The sequence below is a fragment of the Parasteatoda tepidariorum genome, chromosome 6 (assembly GCF_982258835.1).
Source record: "Parasteatoda tepidariorum strain Cologne lab strain chromosome 6, Ptep-v5.0, whole genome shotgun sequence".
Classification (NCBI taxonomy): Eukaryota; Metazoa; Arthropoda; class Arachnida; order Araneae; family Theridiidae; genus Parasteatoda; species Parasteatoda tepidariorum.
Window position 1 is genome coordinate 6,347,619 of NC_141760.1, and position 24,830 is coordinate 6,372,448.

Here is a 24,830-nt window from a genome sequence, read left to right on the forward strand (position 1 = left end):
GTATCAATTTTTTTTGTACCAATAATTATTGTAAGTATGCTAATTCTATATCGGTAATTTTTCATTCTTCCAAATCTTTTAATTCTCGTATCAATAACTACTGCAGCATAATTTAAAATTATTATTAGTTTAATTTTCATCAAATTAATATTTAACAGTATGTTTTTTAATTTAAACAAAAATGAAACATGCTGAAAAACATGAAATAAAAACAAAACTATCTTTCTTAATTATTTATTTATTCATAAAAATACCATCTGAAACACTTGCAGAATCAAATCTGTTACTTAATATTTAAATTACGACAAAATTGATAAAATGTTTGGCAGAATATAAATTAAAATAATTATATTTCCATGTAGTGAATTGTGGATGTAAGATGAATTTTCAATTTAATGATTATGTAATGATTCTTAATGGTTCATCTGTTGATATTTCCTCGTTTGAAATAATGATACAATTTTTGAAATAATCATTAATTTAATTTGTGGACAGTTTTACAAATTTTGTTAAACTTAAGGGACAAGCTAAGATATAAACCTGTAACCATTTTAAGCTTTTCCTTCATTTTTTCCTTTTTCACAAAATTTTTGTTGCTGATAAATTTAATTATAGTGAAAGAACGTGGATATGCATATTCGTCATTAGAATAAATTTACAAAGTTAAATATATAAATAGTAACAGAAAAGAAAAAATGATTTTAATGAGCTTTTACATCCATTTCTTGACCAAATATCCCGGTATTTGAAAACTAACTCATTTCATCATATTATTTCTTAGTGAGAAGATTTTTCCCTATTTTAAAATAATGAAAAACACTATACTTGCAACAGGGAGAAAAAAAATTCTGGTAAAATTACCATAATCTATGCAAAGTGAAGGGATAGTTTTAGAACTTCCCCTCCCCCCTCTTATGTTGGAAAAAGTTATTTAAGGCTATTACATTGTTATTGCTATTGCATGTTAGTCTTTGGATAGCACTCATTTTGACTTCTATTCTTTTAAAAGTACAGCACCACGGTTTTGTAACTTGGACCACTGCATGTTATTCTTTGGATAACACTTATTTTGACTTCTATTCTTTTAAAAGTACAACACCACGGTTTTGTAACTTGGACCACTGCATGTTATTCTTTGGATAACACTCATTTTGACTTCTATTCTTTTAAAAGTACAACACCACGGTTTTGTAACTTGGACCAATGCATGTTATTCTTTGGATAACACTCATTTTGACTTCTATTCTTTTAAAAGTACAACACCACGGCTTTGTAACTTGGACCACTGCATGTTATTCTTTGGATAACACTCATTTTGACTTCTATTCTTTTAAAAGTACAACACCACGGCTTTGTAACTTGGACCACTGCATGTTATTCTCTGGATAACACTCATTTTGACTTCTATTCTTTTAAAAGTACAACACCACGGCTTTGTAACTTGGACCACTGCATGTTATTCTTTGGATAACACTCATTTTGACTTCTATTCTTTTAAAAGTACAACACCACGGCTTTGTAACTTGGACCAATGCATGTTATTCTTTGGATAACACTCATTTTGACTTCTATTCTTTTAAAAGTACAACACCACGGCTTTGTAACTTGGACCACTGCATGTTATTCTTTGGATAACACTCATTTTGACTTCTATTCTTTTAAAAGTACAACACCACGGCTTTGTAACTTGGACCAATGCATGTTATTCTTTGGATAACACTCATTTTGACTTCTATTCTTTTAAAAGTACAACACCACGGCTTTGTAACTTGGACCACTGCATGTTATTCTTTGGATAACACTCATTTTGACTTCTATTCTTTTAAAAGTACAACACCACGGCTTTGTAACTTTGACCACTGCATGTTATTCTCTGGATAACACTCATTTTGACTTCTATTCTTTTAAAAGTACAACACCACGGTTTTGTAACTTTGACCACTGCATGTTATTCTTTGGATAACACTCATTTTGACTTCTATTCTTTTAAAAGTACAACACCATGGTTTTGTAACTTGGACCACTGCATGTTATTCTTTGGATAGCTGTTATTTTGATTTCTATTCTTTTAAATTTGTTAGTTGATAGCTAACCTTAAGATTCATACTATTAAAGCTTAATTTTAACGTAGCCCGCATAAAATGAAATTATTATTATTCACGATACGCATTTTAATAATATTATTGGTCTTAATTTGATTTTTAAAGCACATTTATAACGTTTCGAAGCATAATGAAATTCGTAAAAAGCAAAAAAACAATAACTTTTGTTTCATTTCGCTTGTAAGAGTTTATAAATTAAATTTAAGTTGTAAAAAAATTGTTTACTTGTTTCTACTTCATCGAACGAAATAAATTGTAACAATGCATTTGTTATTTACTTTAACGTGAAAAAAAGAAGAAAAAAGCCGTTCATTAAGAAAAAAAGAAAAAAAAAAGATCAAAGGTAAGCCTTGAATATTAATTAGTATTCTAATTCAAAATGTTAACATTTACTAAAAAGAAAACTTCGATTGAAGAAAATTTTTGGAACTAATTAAATTGCTTCATTAAAATAGTACGGAAAAACCTAACTCGAGCATTTTGTTTTTATAAAGCAAAAATTATTTACATTTCTTCGACAAAGAAACAAAGAAATTTTAAATGTACACGTTTGTAAACATGCTACAAATAAATTCCTTTTTTTTCACTGGAAAGTTCGAATTAAAAAAAAGAAGAAAAAATTGCAATATTGAATTATTTCTCTAAATAAAAGCATCAATTGCTGAATTATTAATGGAGCTGCAAGAAAATGGAACACAAAATTGAAGAGCAGTTCGAAAGTTTAAACTAAAACAAAACAATTTTTAAATTATTAACTTAATATCTGCATAATAGATTTTCGTCTTTGTATTACATTATTTTTAAATTTATATTTCTAAATTAAATTTAAAACTAAATTTTTTTTACCACGGTTATTGATTTAAATTTTGAAGGTAAAAAAGATTTTTTAACTTTGAAAAACGTAAAAGGCTATACTAATATATATTAGCAATTAATTTACTTGTTGTTGGTGAATACTTTTCCTTATTTATAGTTTTAGGACTCCCCCTCCCCCCCGCTTATCTTAGAAAAACTTATTTAAGACTATTACATTATAATTGTCTGAAATGAATAAAAAGAGCGAAATTTTCTTAAACAAAATCTTGACTCAATATTTTAAGGTTCAATTATTAAGGTTATTTGTCAATTAAAATTGAAAGCCAGGCTATTCATTTATTAGATTAATGTAAAAAAGCAATACAACATTTATCCTTAGTGAGTTTAAAATTTCCAAGTACAGTTTTGTTTACTTAAATTTATTATCAAATCTGTTTTTTTTCTCTCTCCTCTGCATTCCATTTTATTAAAAAATATTTTGATATTTGTAATTAAGATTGTAATTATGACCATTGTAATTATGATTGTAATTATGATCATTATGTTCATACATTCTTCATTGTAATTATGATTTATGACAAATATTAAAACAAGAAATAAAACATTGTGGAAGCATTATTTAGAGAAAACCTAAATTAGTACACTTCACTTTAATAAGTAAATAAATAATTAGAAAACAAAAAACCCTTTTCCAGTTTTTTATTTAAAAAAATTTTAACCATTAAAATTTCAACTACTCTCTTAAAGCATTTATGAAAATTATCATTTGATAATCTAATAATAATTTGATATTCTGTTTGAATTTGGCAATTTTTCTCTCAGTAAGATTGCTTGAATAAATAAAAATTCTTAATTACATTAGTATACTGTAAAAAAGGGTTTCTTGAAATTAAACCAAAATGTTGCTAATTAGCTTCAAATAATAGTCAAATTTGAAGATCCTATAGACTCAAAATTGACGCAGCATGTACTCATATGTGAGCAAAATATACGGGTAGGGAGAAACGTGTGCGAGAAATGTTTAGTCTGCAGGATTCGAACCAAGGGCCGTCTGGTTCGCAATAGCATGCTGTAACCACTACAGTTGATCATTGCACCTCAGCGTAAGTTAGGGAGGCCGTCATAATATAGGGGCCGTCATAATGACATAATAATTTCCAATTTCGGTGGTACAAAGGGCTGCAATTTAGAAAATAGGGTCCCAATAGATTAGTCAGGAGATCGGTAATTTTAATTTCCCTTTCTGATTATTTCGCTATATTTTAAACGCAATTCTTTCCCTAAATTTTCAATATTTTACGCTATTTTATTCCTTTTGCATTTTTAATACGCGCTTATTATTATTTATTTATTATCTATTATTGATTTACTCATTCATCATTTATTTATTTAATATTTATTAAGTTTACTTATTACTTTACAGAATTACTTATTTATTATTTATTTATAATTGATTTATTAATGAATTATTTATTTATTTTAAGTTTAGAACTCTACTTTTGGAAATTTGAAGCTTAGTGTACTTTTCTTTTTTTTCTTCTTTCAGTATTTCTTTTTTTGTATGCATATATATATATATATATATATATATATATATATATATATATATATATATATATATATATATATATATATATATATATATATATAAATACAAGAAAACACTAAGAAAGTTAAGAAAAACAATAAGTTTCATTTATTGCGCTTAAGCTGCAAGTAAACAGAACTCATTAGATAAGTTCATAACGAAGAATAAAACAAAGAAAAATAATAGACATATGAAAAAGGGGGGGGGAATAATAAGTAAAAAATAACAAACAACAGTTTATTAAAAATAATAATAAATAAAAAAATAAATAAATTAAAAATAAAAATAAAAATCATGAAATGTTAATTTAAAAACCGGAAAAAAAAGGAAAGAAAAAAAAGGATATAATCTTTTCTTTAGCCCACACGATTATATCCGCAAAACAGAGTGCTTTCTGATATTGTATCAATAAAGCCAAAGCTAAATAAATTAATACAATAGTGTGAGGAGCACTCAAAAATTTTTTTTTAAAAATAACAACAAATGAAATAGATCACAAAAAGTACAAATAAGTAAAAATAACATGTAAAAACAGATAATAAAATAAAATAAAAAGAAAAAACATTAAAAAGGGGAGACTATAAAGCGAGCAGCAAAATCAGTTCAACTTACATGGACGGATATTTTTCAAGAATGATTTAAAAATGTTTTCGCAGTTTATATATATATATATATATATATATATATATATATATATATATATATATATATATATATATATATATATATATATATATATATATATATATATATACACATTTAGAAAATTATAAATTATAAAATGATTTTTTTAAATAAGTATAAAAAGTTTTATTCAAAATTTAAATTGGTTAATAGCTGATATCTATGTTTTATGATTCTTCTAGCTTTTTAATTAGTATTGCTATTAATTAGTGTCACTTCTAATTATACCTTTGACAATATACGTGACTTTTTTGCATCATAATTAGAGGGTGATTATTCTGATGAATCATTTTTCTTGTCAACGAAACAGTGACGCATCATTTTTCTTTAAGAAACTGAGCCTCAAATATATGAGACAATTAAGAAAATTCAAAAATAAGATTTTTTTCCCCTTCACAGTCGCACTCGAGCACGGAACTTATAGCCAAATGAAAATTACCCTTGATATTCAATCGTTTTCTTTATTGGATTCCTTTCAAGAGGACCTATTCGAAAATTCACACAAAATAAAAATAGTAATAAAATAAAACTGAGAAAAAAAACTTCCTGATAAAGTTGAAGAAAGGTGGTATTATTAGCCAAAGAAAGGAGATGAATATCTGAATTAACTTCTGATGAATTGTGATTAGTGAAGAGGACGACTTAAAAATGAAGAGGACTCATTAAATTCAGAGAAGAGGACTCAAATAAAAAATGACTCAATTGCTACTTGTAGTAAAATTAAAGAGAAAAGAAGAAGTGGTTTAAATTGCTCTACTTTGGTATATATTGGAATACAAGATTTAGACGAATTGGTCAAATTGCAGTCCTTATTTATGTTTTATGCAAATCTGCCGTTGAAAGTCAATGCAACAATACTTTCCAATCATGGGGGCCATTTTTTTTTCCGTGACTACTCGTTAAGTGTTGTGTTGAGTTGTATTTGAATTGTTCCGGGTGTGAATGCTTCCTTTCAGAAACTTAAAAAGAAATGTTTTATGGGACATGTCCGTATTCTATCTTTTGAAGATCTTAGGAAATCGTTTTTTGTTTGTTTTTTTAAAAAGTAAAAAATTTTAATCAAAGAATTATTTTTGTTCAGTCCTTCTACATTATTCTTGTTCTTTGCAGAACATCAGTTTATATTACAACCCTTGTAGGATTATTCTATATTTGCTGCTATGTAAGTAAATGTTCTACTTTTTTTCTTCACAGAAACATTCAGCAGATAAATAACAATTCCATTTGAAAATCGCTCTAAGGTCTTATAATACCAAATATATATATATATATATATATATATATATATATATATATATATATATATATATATATATATATATATATATATATATATATATATATATATATATATATATATATATATATATATATATATATATATATATATATATATATATATATATATATACAATACTCCACAATTTCGTGATCAACGGCACAATTCTGGCAATGTGGTCAGCACTGCGCACACGCCGCATTTATTTCGCAGATAAGCTAGTGCCCATCGATCTGAAGCTGGATGAGCTTTGAGCCGCCACTGGGGATTGAACCCCAGCTCTTAACAATGACAGCCCAGTGTGAAGACGTAAGTAGCTATGTCAGAAAATATTCTACATAAAGTAACGATTCTGTCAAAAAATCTACATTTTAAAGCATCTATACTTCTCTTAAGTTATTTGTCTTAGATTTAGGAAAAGATGCAACTTCAAAAAAAAAAGAAAAGAAATTCTTCTGTTTGTTGCTATGGAAAAAAGAGGGAAAAAAGAAAAAGGTTAATTTTCATTATTTTTCTCCTTTTTTTTTTCTTTTTTTTTTCCAATAGGAAAAAAGAATTCAACGAAAAACAACAATTCTGTAAAAATTCAATCAAAGATTCATTGTATCCAGAGGTACTATGGAGTCTTTGATTGATCACGTGGCCTGAGGCTAATGGGTAGCATAGGGGCCTACCTAAACCAAATTAGTGAAAGTTAATATTACATTCAATTGAAACTTTTTATGAAATTCAATTTACAAAAAAGCGTGTTCTACTAAAATTAAAAATAAAAAAACAGTTTTTTAAATTTTTTCAAAAGCAAATAATTAAACATGAAAATAATATTAAACTTGTCAACAAAAGCATCTTGTACGAAATTATACAGGCTAAATAGTTGTAAGAATTCAAACGAAAAAATTAAAACTTTATTTAATATAAACGCTTTAACGAAAGTTGACATTTTAAATAATATCGTTGCATGTTAAGGGTTTTCCAACATTTTTTTAAACTTGATTTTTAAATCGTTTTAATCTTACGACTGGGTGGCTCAGGGTTTAGAGCAATTACTTGGTAAGTATGTATCGTGAGTTCGCTTACTGACAATGACTGAGCTCTCATTCTGTTCTACGCTTGTCAGGTGGCCGAGTGGTTAACTTGTCTGACTGCGGGATCGAATCCCGCTCAGGGCATGGTTGTCTCTCTGTATCTTGTCTTCTGATGTGTGGATGGTATCTGTAGTAGTGTGGCGTGGGGTATGTTGCTCGCCTCCGTGACTTTGGTTCACAGATACCAACTGGATAGCCATAAATGAGCAACACTTCCGGCATCTTCTAAAGTTAAGAATGAAAGTTCAGTGCCAGCCGTTATTAAAAATAAGAAATTTAAAAAAAAAATCAATCGTAATATTTTTATTGTACGTTGCATTCCTTAACCAATCGTGTTATTCGATATGTTGCATTTAACATAATGTTTTTAACGAAATTCGTACCCCCAAACAAGGAAAGGAAATTTCCTCAATTTGACGAAATGTTCGCTCGAAGTATTTTCTTGGTAATGGTTTCGTTAAAAATGAATAAAATTTCGCGAGTGTTTAGAGGACATTTTTAATAGTTGTGAAATTATTTGAACCTTCCAAAAAATATAACTCTTTCAAAATGATTAAGTAGATTCGTATTTTAGCTTTTGAATTGAAGAAAAGAAGGTCTTTTAAATTCTAGTTGAAAGTTGAGATTCTTTGTTCTTCGTTGGAATAGTTAACAAATCCATTCCGTGTGAATCCGTCGAATCCTTGCAGTTTTAGCCAACCTCAATTTCTCTTTTTCCAAAATAATTCAATCTCCAAACGGTTCGGAACAATCGGTAATTAAAATAACAAAACACTTCAACGAAATATCTAAGCTTTTCAACAAAACTATCAACACAGCAATCACGAGACTACGTAGAGGCACGAACCCTTTCGTGATTTATCTAAAAATCTATGGACATTACGAATCTTTTAATCAGTACGGATGCAAAAGACTGATAAATGCGTCAAGAGACGGGCGAAAGAATGCTAAATGGATTTTGCCGAAGTCAGGATTTAAACCCGGAGCTTTTGATAAATTCTTCCTTGTCTTAAGGAAGCTTCTCCAAGATAGTGTTCTTTAATTTTCATCAGTAAGCGTCAATCAGTAAAATATCGATCAATTTTTCGAAAACTGAATTTAATAAAAGTCTTTTGCACACAAGGACCCGTTTCTTGGATCAGGGGTGGGGCCGTGAGGAAACGGGAGAACAACGGGATTTTATCCCTTCGGAAGCTCGAGATGCATTTATTCAATTGAAAAGAGAGGCGAGAGGAAATTGCGGAATTACAACAGCTATCGATCGCCAAAGAGTAGCGCCAAATCAATCTTTTTGCGCCAGGACAATGCATTTGTTTGGTGAAGAAAATCGTCGTAGTGGGGCTCTGTGCAAAAAATAAAGAAAAAGGAAATATGTTGTGGATTGTTCGGAAGAGTAAAAAGAATGGGAGGACGTTATTTCAAAATGACATTTTTTGTTTCTCTAGATTTATAATATAGGTTTTAGTTTCATAGTGTAAAATTTATATGAGTTCATCCAATAAATATAATATAATATAATATAATATAATATAATATAATATAATATAATATAATATAATATAATATAATATAATATAATATAATATAATATAATATAATATAATATAATATAATATAATATAATATAATATAATATAATATAATATAATATAATATAATATAATATAATGTAATGTAATGTAATGTAATATAATATAATATAATATAATATAATATAATATAATATAATATAATATAATATAATATGCAATTTATCATGAATTTAATTCTTAAATTGTATATCATTTTATACTATGACTATCCGATACATATGTCGGTACCTCTGTTGTTTAAGCTATTATTTTTGTTTATTTTGTAACAGACTCAGACAAAGGAACTCTTGAGTCAAGCATTAAAATTAACTCATTTTTGTACAGGGAGTACTTTCTATGGAAAATTAATATTCGAGAAAGTTAAACGTAGTCAATTTCGAAAACTTGCCATAGTTAGCCTGATAGCAATTGTATTGTAGCGTGTGATCCTGAGAGATTTAGTGTGTTACTGTGGGTGCGGATCAGCAAACGCTACAGCTGGTGTTTGAACCTGATCAACCGACTAAAATGAAAATAATTTATTTGAGTCCCTTATTGAAAATAAAGTTAAAATTTTGAGTTAAACAAAACATTTAGAAAGTAACATACATTTCACAAAGATGGAAATGACTGGTGTCAATTTACAGATAGAGGAGTCTTGGTTTTAAGTAAGTGTATAATAAATTAAGTAAGTTAAAGAATATAAATAAATAAGACAAAATAAATGAATTAAATAGAAAAATTAAATAAGTAAAGTAATTAATCAAATTAATAAAGCAAATTAATCAAATAAATTAACCATGTAAATTAAATAAGTACCTAAACATTTAAATAATGAAGAAAATTAAAAAAAACTTTTTTTGTAGAATGGTATTTGGAATTCTTACAACTTCCTTTGAAAAAAAAGTCAAGCAGTTTTATGCAAAAAAAGTCATTCAAAAATTATGTGAAATTACGTGAAATGCTGAAGGACACATAAAAAATAATAATTTTTAATCAATTTTAACTTGAAAATGCGTTGGGATGTCATTGAGTTTCAAATTGAGCAGCTGACTTTTACAATTAGCTGATAATTATTTTTTAAGCTTTTTTCTTTAAATCATGAGAACATGACATTGAAATTTGAGTCAGTTTTCAAAGTAATTCACAGTATTTTTTGTTTTTTACATGCCACAAAAAGAATTGTTAAACACAAAATATACTCTTTAAAAAATTATTGGTGGGGCTCGGTTCCCTTCAAGCTGTGAAGAGTTTGCGTTTATGAATAAAATATAGGTAACAGGGGTAAAAAATTGAGAAAATAAGAAGAGACTTACAAAATTTAAATTAACGACAATAATGTAACAGGGGGTATCAACACTCTCATTTCTCGAATATTTATAAAGGTAGGGTATGGGTCATAACAATGGATATAATCCGTCAATCTGTCAGAGAGGGGGACTATTTTGAATACAGTTTGGAAATGAATAATTCCATATTTTTAAATAATATACCCCATATTCTTAAATAGCACGAAAATGTTTTAAAACTTTTTATCATGTTGAGAGCAGGCAAATCAATATAGCAAAAAATACTAAAATATAAGGCAAGAATAACAGGTAAAACTATAACGAGAATAATATTTTGTGATAAAAACTAAGTTGTCTGAAAACAACAGCTTCATACTTCGATAAAAATTACCGAGCTCTTTGGTGTTCCCATAGTATAGCCATATAGCCGCCATATCACATTCTAATAGCTATGACCATACTTTTTTTCTCAGTGCACTTTCATCAATATGATAAATGACAGAGATGGAAAAACAATAATGATATAATGAAATTTTTTTGCTGGTTAATTCTAATTAGCAGTTAAAATAAACTTACCTTAAATGAAAAGCATCATCCACGGCTTTTTTCCGATTCTACTTCTCATTTTATTCCATTTTGTTGATTTTTAGAATACCTCCAAGCTATAAAAATTAAATAATTTAATTTCTATACATATTAAAGTGACTTTTTTTATAGAATTCAAATTAAATCTTCGCTTTTCATAAAATTTAAATTAAATCTTCATACATCGGTAACTCAATGAAAGGAATAACGCTTCGAAAACCAGATGGAAAGAGAAAGAGAGGGAGGCAGTGTAGAAAAATATGTAAGGAGCATTTGTAATAACTGTACCAAACCAATTTTTAATTATACTAAATTGACTTTTTACAAAATTTAAATTAAATCTACATATATCGGTAACTCAATGAAAAGAATTACACTTCAAAAGTCAGATGGAAAGAGAAAGAGAGGGAGGCAGTGCACATAAAGCTGGATGTGTAAGCTGGAGAATGTAGACAAATATTTAAAAAGCATTTGTATTAACAGCTAGAGAATTGTAGCGTTGAATACGTCAAAAATAAGAAGTTGGGCTATGTTAATAAATTCATGCTAATAAAGATATAATAATATCCCCCCCCTAAAAAAAATTTCGAAACTGCATACAAACTATGGAACAAAAGCTCTATAGTTTTATGAATTTCAAGTCATATTTCCGAAAGATTTATTTAAAATTTAACTTAAATATTTTATGCGTTTTTTGCTGCTGTTTGACAGCATTTTTTTAAAAATAAATGTGCTAGGAAATAACTTTAAAAAAATTAATTCTATTGTAACATTTACTGAAACCAAGAATTAAATTATATATTTGCTTGTTTTGTTAGTTTCATATTCATATTAATAGTCTTATAAAACTTAGACAATAATTTAACAGATAATGAATAATTTGATATTAAAACAAAAAGGAAACGATTAAATGAATTGTTTGATGGTTTTTATATTTGAGTTAGAATTTAATTAATAAATTTATATTTCATATGATTATAATTTTAAACTCAGAAAAGAAAGATTGAATTAATATTGATTGCAACTTATCGAAAAAAATTATCGGCCTTATTAATTGTCTTTAACTTATAATCTAGTAATAAATTTTATTCTTTCATGTATTCTTATAATTTATACATTTATTGCTGACAGAAACATAAAAAAATTAATAATTTATTTCATATGTTTATTGATAATCATAGAATTTTATAATTTTGATTTTGATGATAAATGTTTTCTATAAATCAGAGACGAATAATAAAATAAAACAAATTTATTATTTATAAATGGTATTTTGTTATCAAAATTGTTTGAACATATAAATATAAAATTGTCAATCATTAATTTTCTTTTCTTTTTAAAAGTCGTGGAATTTTATGATTTTAATTTTGATGATATTTTTTTTCGGATAAATCAAAGACGAATAATTAAATAAAGGGAAGTTTTAATTTATAAATGATATTACGCTATCAAGAAATAATTTAAAACCGAATGAAGAATTTTGTATTAATACATTTATTGATAATACAAATATGAAATTGTTAATAAGTAATTTTATTAATAATTTTTTATTAATAGTCGTCGAATTTTATGATTTTAATTTTGATGATAACGTTTTTCTATGAATCAGAAACGAATAATAAAATAAAAAGAATTTATCAATTATAAGTGATATTAACATAACTATTATATAATACACTATTATACTATTATTTATACTATTTTATATTAATTTCGATATCAGTGATGAAAATGAAATGAATTATTACTTCATTAATAATTTCAGATTTTCATTTATAATTTTATGATAATATTATCATGTGTCCAACACTATAATAATGTATATCGTGTTATTTAACTAATTTTTATTGCATTATTTTTAATAATTTATACTTGCACAATGATGAAACAAATACATAATCTCTTAATATGATTATAAATTTATATTGATTTCAAAATAAATGTGACTAAAATGAAAAAACAAAAATAAAAAACAACAACATATATTTGATCAATGATTTTTTTAAGTGTTTTAAAATTTCATTAACTTTATTTGTAATATGAATTTGATGTTAAGGACTGAAATGAAATTAATCTAAAAAGATTATTAATTCTATATTTTTATAAATTGCAATGAAAAATAAATTCAATTAATAATTTATTATTTAAATGATTACAGCATTACATTCTTTATAAAAGTCTTAAATTCTGATAATTAATTTAATTAATTATAATAAATTTAACTCAATATTTAATGCATTCTTATATTAGTAACTACCTAAATGATCATTTATATTTTTATTAATGACATTAATAAACCAACTTTAACGTTTCTTAATTTTATTTCCATTTTTAATATGTTTATTATTTTATATCAATTATAATGTAAGAAACAAAAAGGAAATAACCTTATTACTTGAGTAAGAATATCTACTTTTTGTTTATTCTATTTTAAGCACATTAATTACTTTTTATTTTTAATATAATCATTATTTTTAATATGATTTCTTGTATTTTATCAAAATAAAATGAATCTACTACTGGATTAAGAATATTTATTTTTGTTCGTTCCGTTTTTGAGTACAATAGTATTTTTTTTTTATAAATGTAAAACAATAAAATTTTTTGATTTTATTCATTTTCAAATCCTTTATGATTTTATTATAATATAATATATTTATTATTTTATTAAACCTGTAAGTTTGTATTTATATCACAACTTAATTAATAATTATGTCATTAATATTGTTATAATTTCATTATAATTCTGATATTACAATAATTCTAATATTATAATAATTCTGATAAGTAACTAAAATGAATTAAATTTAATAGTTATGTATATATTGGTTTTTAAAATTATCCATCTGTCTTACAACTTCGATAGATTTGTATTGATTATAATTATAATTTTATATTAGTTCTGACAATAAGGAATAAAATAACGGTTTGATCAAGTCATATTCGAAATTCAACCATATGATGGAAAAGATAGGGCATAACCCTTTGACTTCCGGATACAGGAAGAAATGCCATTCAACCCTTTTTTTCTTCCTTAACCCCTTCAAATTCTGAACATCCTTCGAAATTTCCATCTGCTGTTCCAATGACCTCCTCAATAACGGAATCATGTCTTCCGCTATTTCCGGAATCCTTTCTTAATATTCGTTCGGTCAAAAATCTAATAGTATAGTGCACCATGTTTTCCAATGGAACATCTCGATATGTTCTCCTCAGAAAATATTGAGATGCCATCCAGACTCCATAATTCTGATGTTACAATACATGAAATACTCAAATCGAATAAATTCGAAAATGGCAAAATTTCATTTTTAATAGCCTTTCTCGAAAATTATCATTAAGTAAAAATAATAAAACAGTCGTAATAAACATTAAAAAGCACCTATAGTATATCAATAATTAAGACAGTTAACGATAACTATCAAAAATTACAACTATTAGTTGTGATATATGTAACTAGTAGGTTATAATTGTATTTTAATAACAATTATTTATAATAATTTTTAATTGCATGCATTATATAAACACATATAACTGAGTGTCTTTTATAACTATTTAACGAGTAAAACTAAATCTAATATATATATTTAAAAAACATTTTAAATGATTTAAGCTATAAGCACCATTTTGTGTAGCGAATTTTTGTTAACTGTTAGATAAGTGAATATCTATTTTTAAGGCATTTTTAATTTTACTTCAAGTCGGTCAGTTTGTTTTCTACTTTCTTCTATCTCAAACTCATTTTCAATTGCATTTTAATTTTTTAGCAATTTAGGCGCATTATAAAGAGTGATTTTTATATTAGGATGATTATTCTTTATTTTGAAATATTGCATATACCATCGTTAAGGAATGCGTCCTGAAGAGAACCTTTACTTTTTCCCATTAAAAATTTTTCTATTTTATTTCATTTTATTTTATAGAACCTCATTCAGAAAGGGATGTTTCTCTTAAAAAACTTAACTTAGGAGTTCTCTTGTACGCATATAGGAAAATTAAATGCTCTCATAATTGTTTTTTTTTTTTTTTCGAACTATCCCTTCTACTGTAGTTGAATAAAGAAACGGTATGGTTTGAAGCATTATTCCATACTAGTCTTTTAACTTTTCATTGATAAGTTTTTTTCCCAATTGAAAGATAAGTATGATCACATGGTCTTTGTATGGATATCGATAATATTCTAATACGCTCCCTTATTCTTACTAAAAGTATGTCTCTGAAGTTTAAAAGGGGTTGATGGACATAAGTGACTGGAATGATGGGGGGGGGGGTCAGCCAAGCGATAGAGCCTTTCTAATACGTCGCACGCCACAAGACAGACTACCTCCCAATCAGGTCCAAATTAGCAACGAACGTGCCTTAATGAAGGTTCGGCGCCTGACATCCTCTGGCTGACCCCCGGACATTTCGGTCGTCTCTCTTATCGAGGGAGAAATATCTAGGAAACACAATCCGGTCCGAGGAGATGGATATTGTCCAAGCTCCTGGACTCCCTACCACCACCCACCTCCCTTCTCAGTCACCAGGACGGATTTTGCTGTTATCGAGCCAAGCCGGACGTTGCTGGGGAAATGGTGGACTTTGGATGTTTGTCGACTAATTGCGCGACCCCCTCTCATCTAGGGCTGTCCCTCCCCAACCCCTCTTGGATGTCGTTTGATGTCTGAATGTGTTCTGTGGATGAGGGGCACCAATTAATGGGGGTGGGGGGGATAGTTGAAAAGAGAATTCGTAGTAAATTTTACCAAATACAGCACTTTTCACTGAAATCTGATTCGGATAAAATATTGATAGATATGTGAAAAGTTTACAAGCAAACAAAACATCAGGATTTGGAGCCTAATTTGAATGTCATTCGTTGTTTTAAACTTAATTTGGAACAATTGAACAAACAATTTTATTTAATGAATCGAGTAAATGTAATTTGAATTGTAGTTCAGAATATTTTGCTCTGATGAATTGTAATTATCCTTCCCTTACATGAATTGCATTGGCAAAAGCTCCTTTGCTTTTTAAATATTGTATGGTTTATTTAAAAATATTACAATGCATTATGAGATAATTTCGAATTATAATTAAAATGTGGTTAGTCGAAGTAGCGTTATATCAAAATAAAAATTTTGTTATTTGCAAGACTATATTTAAAAGTATTTCATTATTTCTGGAGATTTGGAGGAGAAAATCTGCGTACCAGAAATTATCAATAGGAAGTGTCTTAGCTCGCTATTTTATTATAGTTTGAACACATAAAAACCTGATTGGAGGATGCAAAAAATTTTTTTAAAGTAAATTAAGCAAAGATTTATGAAGAATCGAAAAACAGACAGATGCATAATACAAAACTACCTTTCGAAAAATACTGTTCACAAAATTGTTTTCTCATAATTTTATAAGTTAAAAAAAAATAATAGAGAAATTGCAAAAGATTATAAAATTTAATTTTAAAATTCGCAAATTTATGTTCCTAAATTGGATGAATTGGACTATTATTATTGTGATATTGTCTGATTCGCATGATTCCATAAATATTATGGTTTATATTAATATGGCACAGGCTTGAAAATGCTATGACGCAATAATACTAGGACATAAACTAAGATTACAATAGGTTATTAAACTTAATTTAAATTTAAATTAAATTTCACAAATTCATATTGTTAAAGTAAATTTGATTGGAATAATATTATTTTGCTATAAATAAATATTGTTATGAAACAGAACAGATTAATAATATAATGGGGTATAATGAGCATTATTATGCTATAACAATATCATGGCATAGACAGAAGTTCCATTGAGCGGATAAATTTAATTTGAGGCTCACGAACACATAATTCAAAATTAAATTCGATTGCATTATATCATTTTACGCCCGGTGGCTGAGTGGTAACTCCCGTGCCACAGGTCCAGGGTTCGATTCTCGGGCCGGGCAAGGTTGACTCAGTCTTTCATCCCTTCAGTGGTTCGATAAATGAGTACCAAGCATACTTGGGAACTAAACACTGGGGGTTCCGCTTTCGGCTGACCACCTAACCGGAACATCTGCTCCTGGACCCCAGAGCCCTTGGTCAAGAAAACTGAGATGGGCACAGTAGGCCTTGGCCCTCTATGGGCTGTCGCGCCACTGAGTTTAGTGGTAGTAGTAGGATTCTAAAGTGCAAATGATCACACTAAGAAAAAAAGTACGATCAAAACTACCAAAATATGTCAAATTTACCGTATATCTAGCTCTTTTAAGAACACCAAAAAGATATGTAATATTTACCGAAGAGTCTTGGCCCTCTATGGGCTGCCGCGCCACTGAGTTTAGTTTTTTTCTTTTAGTTTAATGACATCATTATAGTAACAGCAGTTATAGACGGAAATTTCAACAAACTGTTAAAATAGAAATGAGTTTTATATAGTTTTTATTAGAATCCACAAAAATTTCAATGCACCATTTTTTAAAAACTAATTTAAGAATTAACTGATGAATTCTATTAATGCTAGACACTTTAAATCATCCTCGATTCGATAAGTAATCAATTTCTTTTTCAAAATGCACAAATTAAGTTTGCCTTAATTCTAAACCAATTTAAATTGTAAATGATGTGTCTATATTAATTAAATAATTGTGATGCTTTTTTTTTCAAATGAGATTACTTCTCTACGTAATGACATTCAAAGAAAAATCGTTTGCCGAAATGGATTAAACAAGAAAAAGAACTATTCTTAAAATGTAATTAAATTATTTGCAAGAATGCAATTATTAAAATTTTCAAAAAATGAAACTTTTATCTGAGATTAAATTTCACGCCAATCAGAACAAATAACAATTCATTTCGGCTTGTATTTGTCGCATCGAATTATGCATTCGTTTTAGTGAATCAAATCTCAGAATTTGTGCCTAAGGTAAACATTTATTCTGATTTTCTTGATTGCGAAGGACTAAAGCTCGAAATTAAAGTATGTTTCGTACATTCCGACTGATCTGGATGACGAAATTCCCGTAGGAGGAGGCATCGTTCTCTCTTCTCGGAGAGATTATTGTCAAATTCCATGTTCCATTTTAGTCCGATTTTTAATGCTCGGCAGAATGGCAACACTGATATCGGATTGTATTTACTTTATTCCTCGTTAATTTGCATTCTTTTTAAGAAAACCACTTAAAAGCTTTCTTACTAAAGACGTAACATGAAATGTTGTTTACATTTGATGATATGCTTTAAATCTTAATGAAAATCTTTCCCATTTCGATATAATTCGACGTAAAAATACCGATAAATTAACTACTATATTAGAGTGTGTGTAATAGAGTTAATATTTCAGATTGCTCGATCCCATAGGAAAATAACGATTATGAATACGATATTCGAATTATTAAGATAAAATCATTTTAGTTCGATATTAAATAGAACAAACAATCTTGCTAATTTACTTAGGTAAGCCTCTCAGAATAGGACGAATGTTGTTGGTAATTTAATGATAAAAGAAATGGTTTGTATTTTGTTTCCAGAAGTATGTATTTCTGTGATAATTAAATATATTTTTTCCTTCGGTTTATTATTATTAATACAAATACCGTCATACAAAATAAGGCATTTAACAAATTCTGATTACTGTTACTTTGTAACTGTTATTCATGATTACTCGGTTAAGTTTTATCAATATTTAGTCAGCGCCCTCTATGCTGATCATGAAAATGGCGCGAAAAATCAATGCGAAAAGTCAAATTTATTTCATGAAAATCAAAAACTTTAATGATCTAAAAAATATTTCTTAATACATTTAAAAGTAATTCATGCACTCATTATTTGGACTTATAAAAATATTAAAAAAACAGCGAATTATTCTGTGATTTCAATGATTTTGATCTTGGTGTAAAAATCTCGATTGATCAATCAGACGATTTTTTTAAGTGATTTTTTTAAGTGACGATTTTTTTAAAATTCACGTCGAAACTTTTAAGCAAGTTTTTTAGTTTAAATTTAAAGTTTTGCTTAGTACTTAATGCTGACGAACATGAGAATTTTTTTTTTATTTTCATTTGCAAAGAAGCCTTCTGACTTCGAATTTTCTTTTTTGTTTTTTTTTTCTTGTATAACGTTAAAGACAGACTAATTTCACTGATTTTATATGTACAACTTTAATACACAGTAGCACTTTAATGTAATAAAATAGCTTAGTTATGCGTCTCAAAGGAACAGCATAAAGTCACGGATCTCTCCCATGTGCAGCTTTATACATTTTCGCATGTTTATTTCATTATTTTCCTATTGTTTTAAAGGGTTTTTTATTTTTTCACGCATTGATGGATTGCGTATGTGGGATAATAATTATTTGTGACCAAGAAATTATCTGAGGGGTATATGTTTCTCTTTCAAATTCACATTCTCAACAAAATAATAGGTAATTTAATATTGTCTGACCGATTTCGAAAGACAATAATATTTGGCAAAAAGTAACTGCAACTCATGAAATTTAATTTATTCAAAGTTTTTTTCATGTGTTGCTTTGCCTAATTTTCCCTTAATGTTTTATGAATATTTATGCATTATGTATATTATTCCATGTTCTATATTATTTATCCTATTTTACATGTTTCTTTTTGTTTTTCTTGCGCTATTGCTTTTGTCTCGTCTTGCAGTAACAAGTGCGAGCTACAGTTATTACAATTTATATTAGATATATTTTTTATTAGTTATAATGTTATTTCTTTAACGTGTTATTACACATCAAAGCTTGTAAATTACTATTTAGTAATTTAGACATTGCATGTTTCCTGAAAATTATATTTGAGGTATGCTCAATGTTTCGTATTCACCTAATATATACTTTTTAAAATGGTTGTCAAAAATGAAGCAAAAAAAAATGCACAATAGGGGTTATAAATAAATATTTCAGCAAGCGAAAAAAAATTAAAATCTGATGAATCACTATTGAAAAAGGCGTGATCGAAATCAACGTAACTAATTTATTTCATTTAAGCTGTTTTTCGAAGGCTCCGTCGTAATATATAAATGATGCTTTTTTTTTAATAATACACTATTTTTATAACTTCTGTGAGTTTGCTACTGTTATTCATGACTGTTTGGTCAAGCTTAGCCTGTCTAAAGCCAGCGCTGTCTACTCTTATTTCGAAAATGGCGCAAAACGACAATATGGAAAAAAACCACAGTTTCGTGAAAATGAAAAGCATTTGTGGTCTAATTTTTTAATATTTAATAACTTATTCCAATGCAGCCTTACATGGGCTTATAAAAGTTTGCAAACACTAAGAATACGGCAGTGATTTAGATAATTTTCAACTAGGTGGAGAAATGTCGCCAAATTGGCGGTTTTTCATTAAGTCTAATAACTTTTAAAATATTTAAGTTATTTTTCAGTTTTAAAGTAAATGATAATTTTTTGCGGCAAGATTATATATAAAGTTTAAAATCATCGCATTGCTTCAAGTGTACGGCACTTAAACTTAACTTTTTTATTTTCCTTAGCCACATATCTTAAAAAAACCAACTTCAACATGTTTCGAACAATCGCCTTTCCCCTCTCCAACTGAAGTTAACAGTATTTTTTAGTTTACATTCTTAAATTTAAGTTTGAGGCAATTTTTTTTTCACCCACCAATTTAATTTTTTTCACCCTCCATTTTTAAGACAAACATAATGCGTAAATATTACTTAAAAAGTCAGCTGATTGTGTCTATCCAATGGTGATACAGGAAGAAGCCGAGTTTATCTCCTCTTCAGTGTCATATATCACCATTTTAGAGACGACGGAGTTCATTAGAAGCACAATAATTCGCGTTTAGTACCGATTCTCCGCCATCACATCGATTGCATCAAAGTGAACTGCTATCTGAGAGAGAGGTACCTGTGCCCCGAGGTCCCAATGTCCCTGAATATTACCGAAATTATCTTATTAAAATTTCCTTTGTGATCTATCGATTGCTGCCTTAGAGTCGAATTTACGAACCCTCGACCGAAAATGGCACTCGGCGGTGTTCTCGAAAAGGAATATATACGTCACTGATAGGAAATTAAGGCTAATGCATGGACCAGTACACCCCTCGGCTTGCCGATGATGTGTAGGTCGTCTGCTAGGCACTAATGGCTCCTCCCTTTAGAACATTTTCATGGACTTCAGTTGACTTGGTATATCTAGCGTTAGCTCTCTCCTAATATGGCTGGCGCGGAAGAGAAGATTTAGGAAGGATTGGTAAAGGGTGGGGATATAGAACGGCGTGTATGTGCATGTGTACACATTGAAACATCCGCGTAAAGGCTTTTAAGTCCAATGGCGAGAACTCCTACGGCATGCGGGTCAGATGCCATTAATCTGCCAAGATAGATTTAAACATGAGCCTTGTAAAGTCAAGTGCAAAATATTTGGAAGGAGGCCTTGGTTAAAACGTCTTATTTAAATAATAAATTCACTGAAATATGTGTTTAACAGCTTTTTGCTCAATCGCAAGAAAGAAGCAACGCATGTTCTCTTTATTTTGTGTGTTGTGCTTGATTGTTTTATTTCTCGGTATTTGTAAGTTTTGATTCAGTCCTTTTAAAACTAACTTTAAAAATGTTGAGCGCTCTGCTGTTACTTTTAACATTATTTGTAAGCAAAAAATTTATTTTAAAAAAAAACCAATATTATAAAAAAAATTTTAATTCATTTATTTGTTAGTTTCAAGTACTAAATTTCTTTTCTTCTTTTTTTCTAACATTAGATTTAAAACACGAAAATAAAATTTGACATAAATCCAAAGATTACAATTTCAATATACAGTTCGAAAACTGGAATTAGATATATTTTCTATTTATGAACAAATGTAACTTTCAATTTACAGATTGTTGCAATTTAATTCCTTTTTAACAAAATTGTCTTTTAAATATAGAATTAAACTCTGATTATTCATTAAAGCTTCAACCTCCATGATTCCAGTGGTCCACAACAGGCTGTTGATGAACGTCTTCGTCATTTAAACACGTGATAATGTTTACTTGTGAATCACTTGTCATTATTGACAATCAATCGCATGCCATTATTATTTATTTATCTATCGCATGCCATTATTGACCATTCATTTATTGCATGCCATACAATTGTCTATTCATGTATCATATGTGATATTGCCATTTATCTGAACCAATAATGCTAATTAAATGTTCCAAACTTGAAGTTTGTTTCGGCGGAGAATTGGGATTAGAGAAAAAATAAGGTATCCATAATTGGGGTATTTCAAAATATCTCTATCTATGGGAGAACCAAAAAACTGGATAATTTTTACCGTAGTGCTTTGGAAATGATTTTGGTAAGAATAACAATAATATATTGATTTTTCAGTAAGTGACAAAATTTGGAAAATGTTGTAAAATATGTCGGTCAGTTTTCACAAAAAGTCATCCACGAAGGCAAATTTCTCCCAATACTTGACCCAAGAGTTATCTTGTCTTCTGAATTGGGTTCAAAATTACAAGGCTACGGAATCGAACATTGGTAGTCGTGAACTCAAAATTGGGTCGACTGAAAACGACAGTAATATAATAAAATAATAAAATGTAATTGTATTCATAACAAAAAAGTTGTGAATCAAATTATACTAATGATGCCTAACCTAACCTAACTTTAGGAACATTATTGATAAAACAATGAAAAAATCATTCATCACATTAAATGTTTCTAAATAAAATTAATTTTTTTTTATTATAATATTTGCATCTGCTAATTAACTTCTTTTTTTAACAGTCAAAATTTCGTCAAAAGAAGTTGACCATTTAGGGTTATTATGCTAAAAAAATTGGGGAACCACTGATCTAGAGAGTGATTACTTTGAAAAAAAATTCTTTTATATAAACTCTAAATATATAAAAAGCTATGTATTAAGACTGCAAGTTAATAATATTTTCAATACTTTTTTTTTCTCTTTTTCTTTCTTCTCTCTTTTTCTTTTCTCTCTCTTTTTTTAATAAGATTGTTCTGACGTAAGGTAACGTTTGACATAATCCATAGTTTAATCATTTCGACGTCATCTTAAAATCAGTGTTCGAAATGGTAAAAGTTTGTCTCCGAAATCACTAACACCTCTGGAGAAATTAAAAATCAGCCAGTTGTCACTAGGAGGCTCTAACTTATGAAATGTTCGTATATTGAACCATCTCATTCGAAAAAAATGATTTTAATGTCGCTTCCTTGTAAAAAGATATTTCAAGGTGACAATGTTTTCATTTAATGAGTACATGAGCATATATTCTATTTTATTACCGGAGTCGAATAACCGACTCAATTCTGAGTTTATGGTCATCATTGTTCAACTCAGTTGACTTGTAATTTTGAACCCGACCCAAAAGACAAAGGAACTCCTGGATCAAGCATTGAGGCAAACTGGAGGACTTTTTAATGGAACTAACCCAATCCATATTTGCGTTACATGGAAAGGAAAATTATGAAAACCATTCACGGGTAGTCCAATTACAAGGAGAGGAAAACCAAAAAAAACTCCAATGGTTCGTCCGATGGCAAGGGAATTTTAACCTATGATCCATATCGGTAAGCATATATTTTATTTTATAACCCTCGTTGAACAGTCGACCTAATTTTGGGTTTGCGATTACCAATGTTCAACTCTGTAGCCTGGTAATTTTGAATGCAATCTAGAAGACAAGCGAACTCCTGGATCAAGTATTGGGAGAAATTTGCCTTCGCGGAGGACTTTTCGATGGAACTAACTCACATTTGCGTTACAAGGAGAGGAAGAGCTCCCACGGTTAGCCTGACTGCAGGGAAATTCTAACCCAGGTTCCGTCTACCACAGAGGATATTTTAAGCCAGCATTGCGGTCAATGCCAGCCGGGAGCGGAATTCGTATCTACCAGCTGGTACGAACCCGTTCACCTCATAGGAAGACGAACACTCTATTCCCTGTGCCACCATGGCTCGGTAAGCATATATTGTTAAAGTCGAGTCGACACAGAATTCTCTTGCTTTTAAAAATCTGCTGTAATTATTCACTTTGAAATAAAGTTTATATTCATGGCTAACAGTTTTTTTTTTTTTTTAATTTTATTTACTTGGAATAACGGTTAAAGTTCCAGGTATGAAGAATTATCTCGTAACAATCCTAAGGTCTTTGCAAACTTATAATCAGTCGAAACTGATCCACTAATGGAAAAAAATCTCAAAAATATAGTCGAATTATCATCGTTAGTTAAGAATCTTCAAATGATGAATAATGAAAAGATAAAAGTGATGTTAAAATTTGCAAGAGTATGTACACTGAAGAGCCAAAAAAAAAACTGGTATACCTGCCTAATATCGTGTAGGGTACCCGCGAGCACGCAGAAGTGCCGCAACACGACGTGGCATGGATTCGATCAATGTGCGAAGTAGTGTTGGAGATAATTGACACCATGAATCCTACAGGGCTGTCCATAAGTGGGAGTAAGAGGGGGCGGGAATATCTTCTGAACATCACGTTGCAAGGCATCCCAATTATATTCAATAATGTTCATGTCTGGGGATTTTGGTGGCCAGCGGAAGTGTCTAAATTCAGAAGAGTGCCGCTGGCCACCAAAATCCCCAGACATGAACATTATTGAATATAATTGGGATGCCTTGCAACGTGATGTTCAGAAGATATTCCCGCCCCCTCTTACTCCCACTTATGGACAGCCCTGTAGGATTCATGGTGTCAATTATCTCCAACACTACTTCGCACATTGATCGAATCCATGCCACGTCGTGTTGCGGCACTTCTGCGTGCTCGCGGGTACCCTACACGATATTAGGCAGGTATACCAGTTTCTTCGGCTCTTCAGTGTATTAGCATATCTCAAAAATTGAATTTGGTGATATG

The 24,830-nt window shown here is 28.8% G+C and overlaps 1 protein-coding gene across 1 annotated transcript in view; it reads right to left on the reverse strand.

Moving 5' to 3' along the window:
- LOC107452896 (uncharacterized) overlaps positions 1 to 24,830 on the reverse strand; it is a 183,938-nt gene that overhangs the window by 27,405 nt on the left and 131,703 nt on the right. The window contains exon 4 of the mRNA XM_087165357.1: positions 10,991 to 11,076. Coding sequence (XP_087021483.1) covers positions 11,041 to 11,076 — 36 coding nt within the window. The 3' untranslated portion in view covers positions 10,991 to 11,040. The remainder of the gene's footprint in view (positions 1 to 10,990; positions 11,077 to 24,830) is intronic.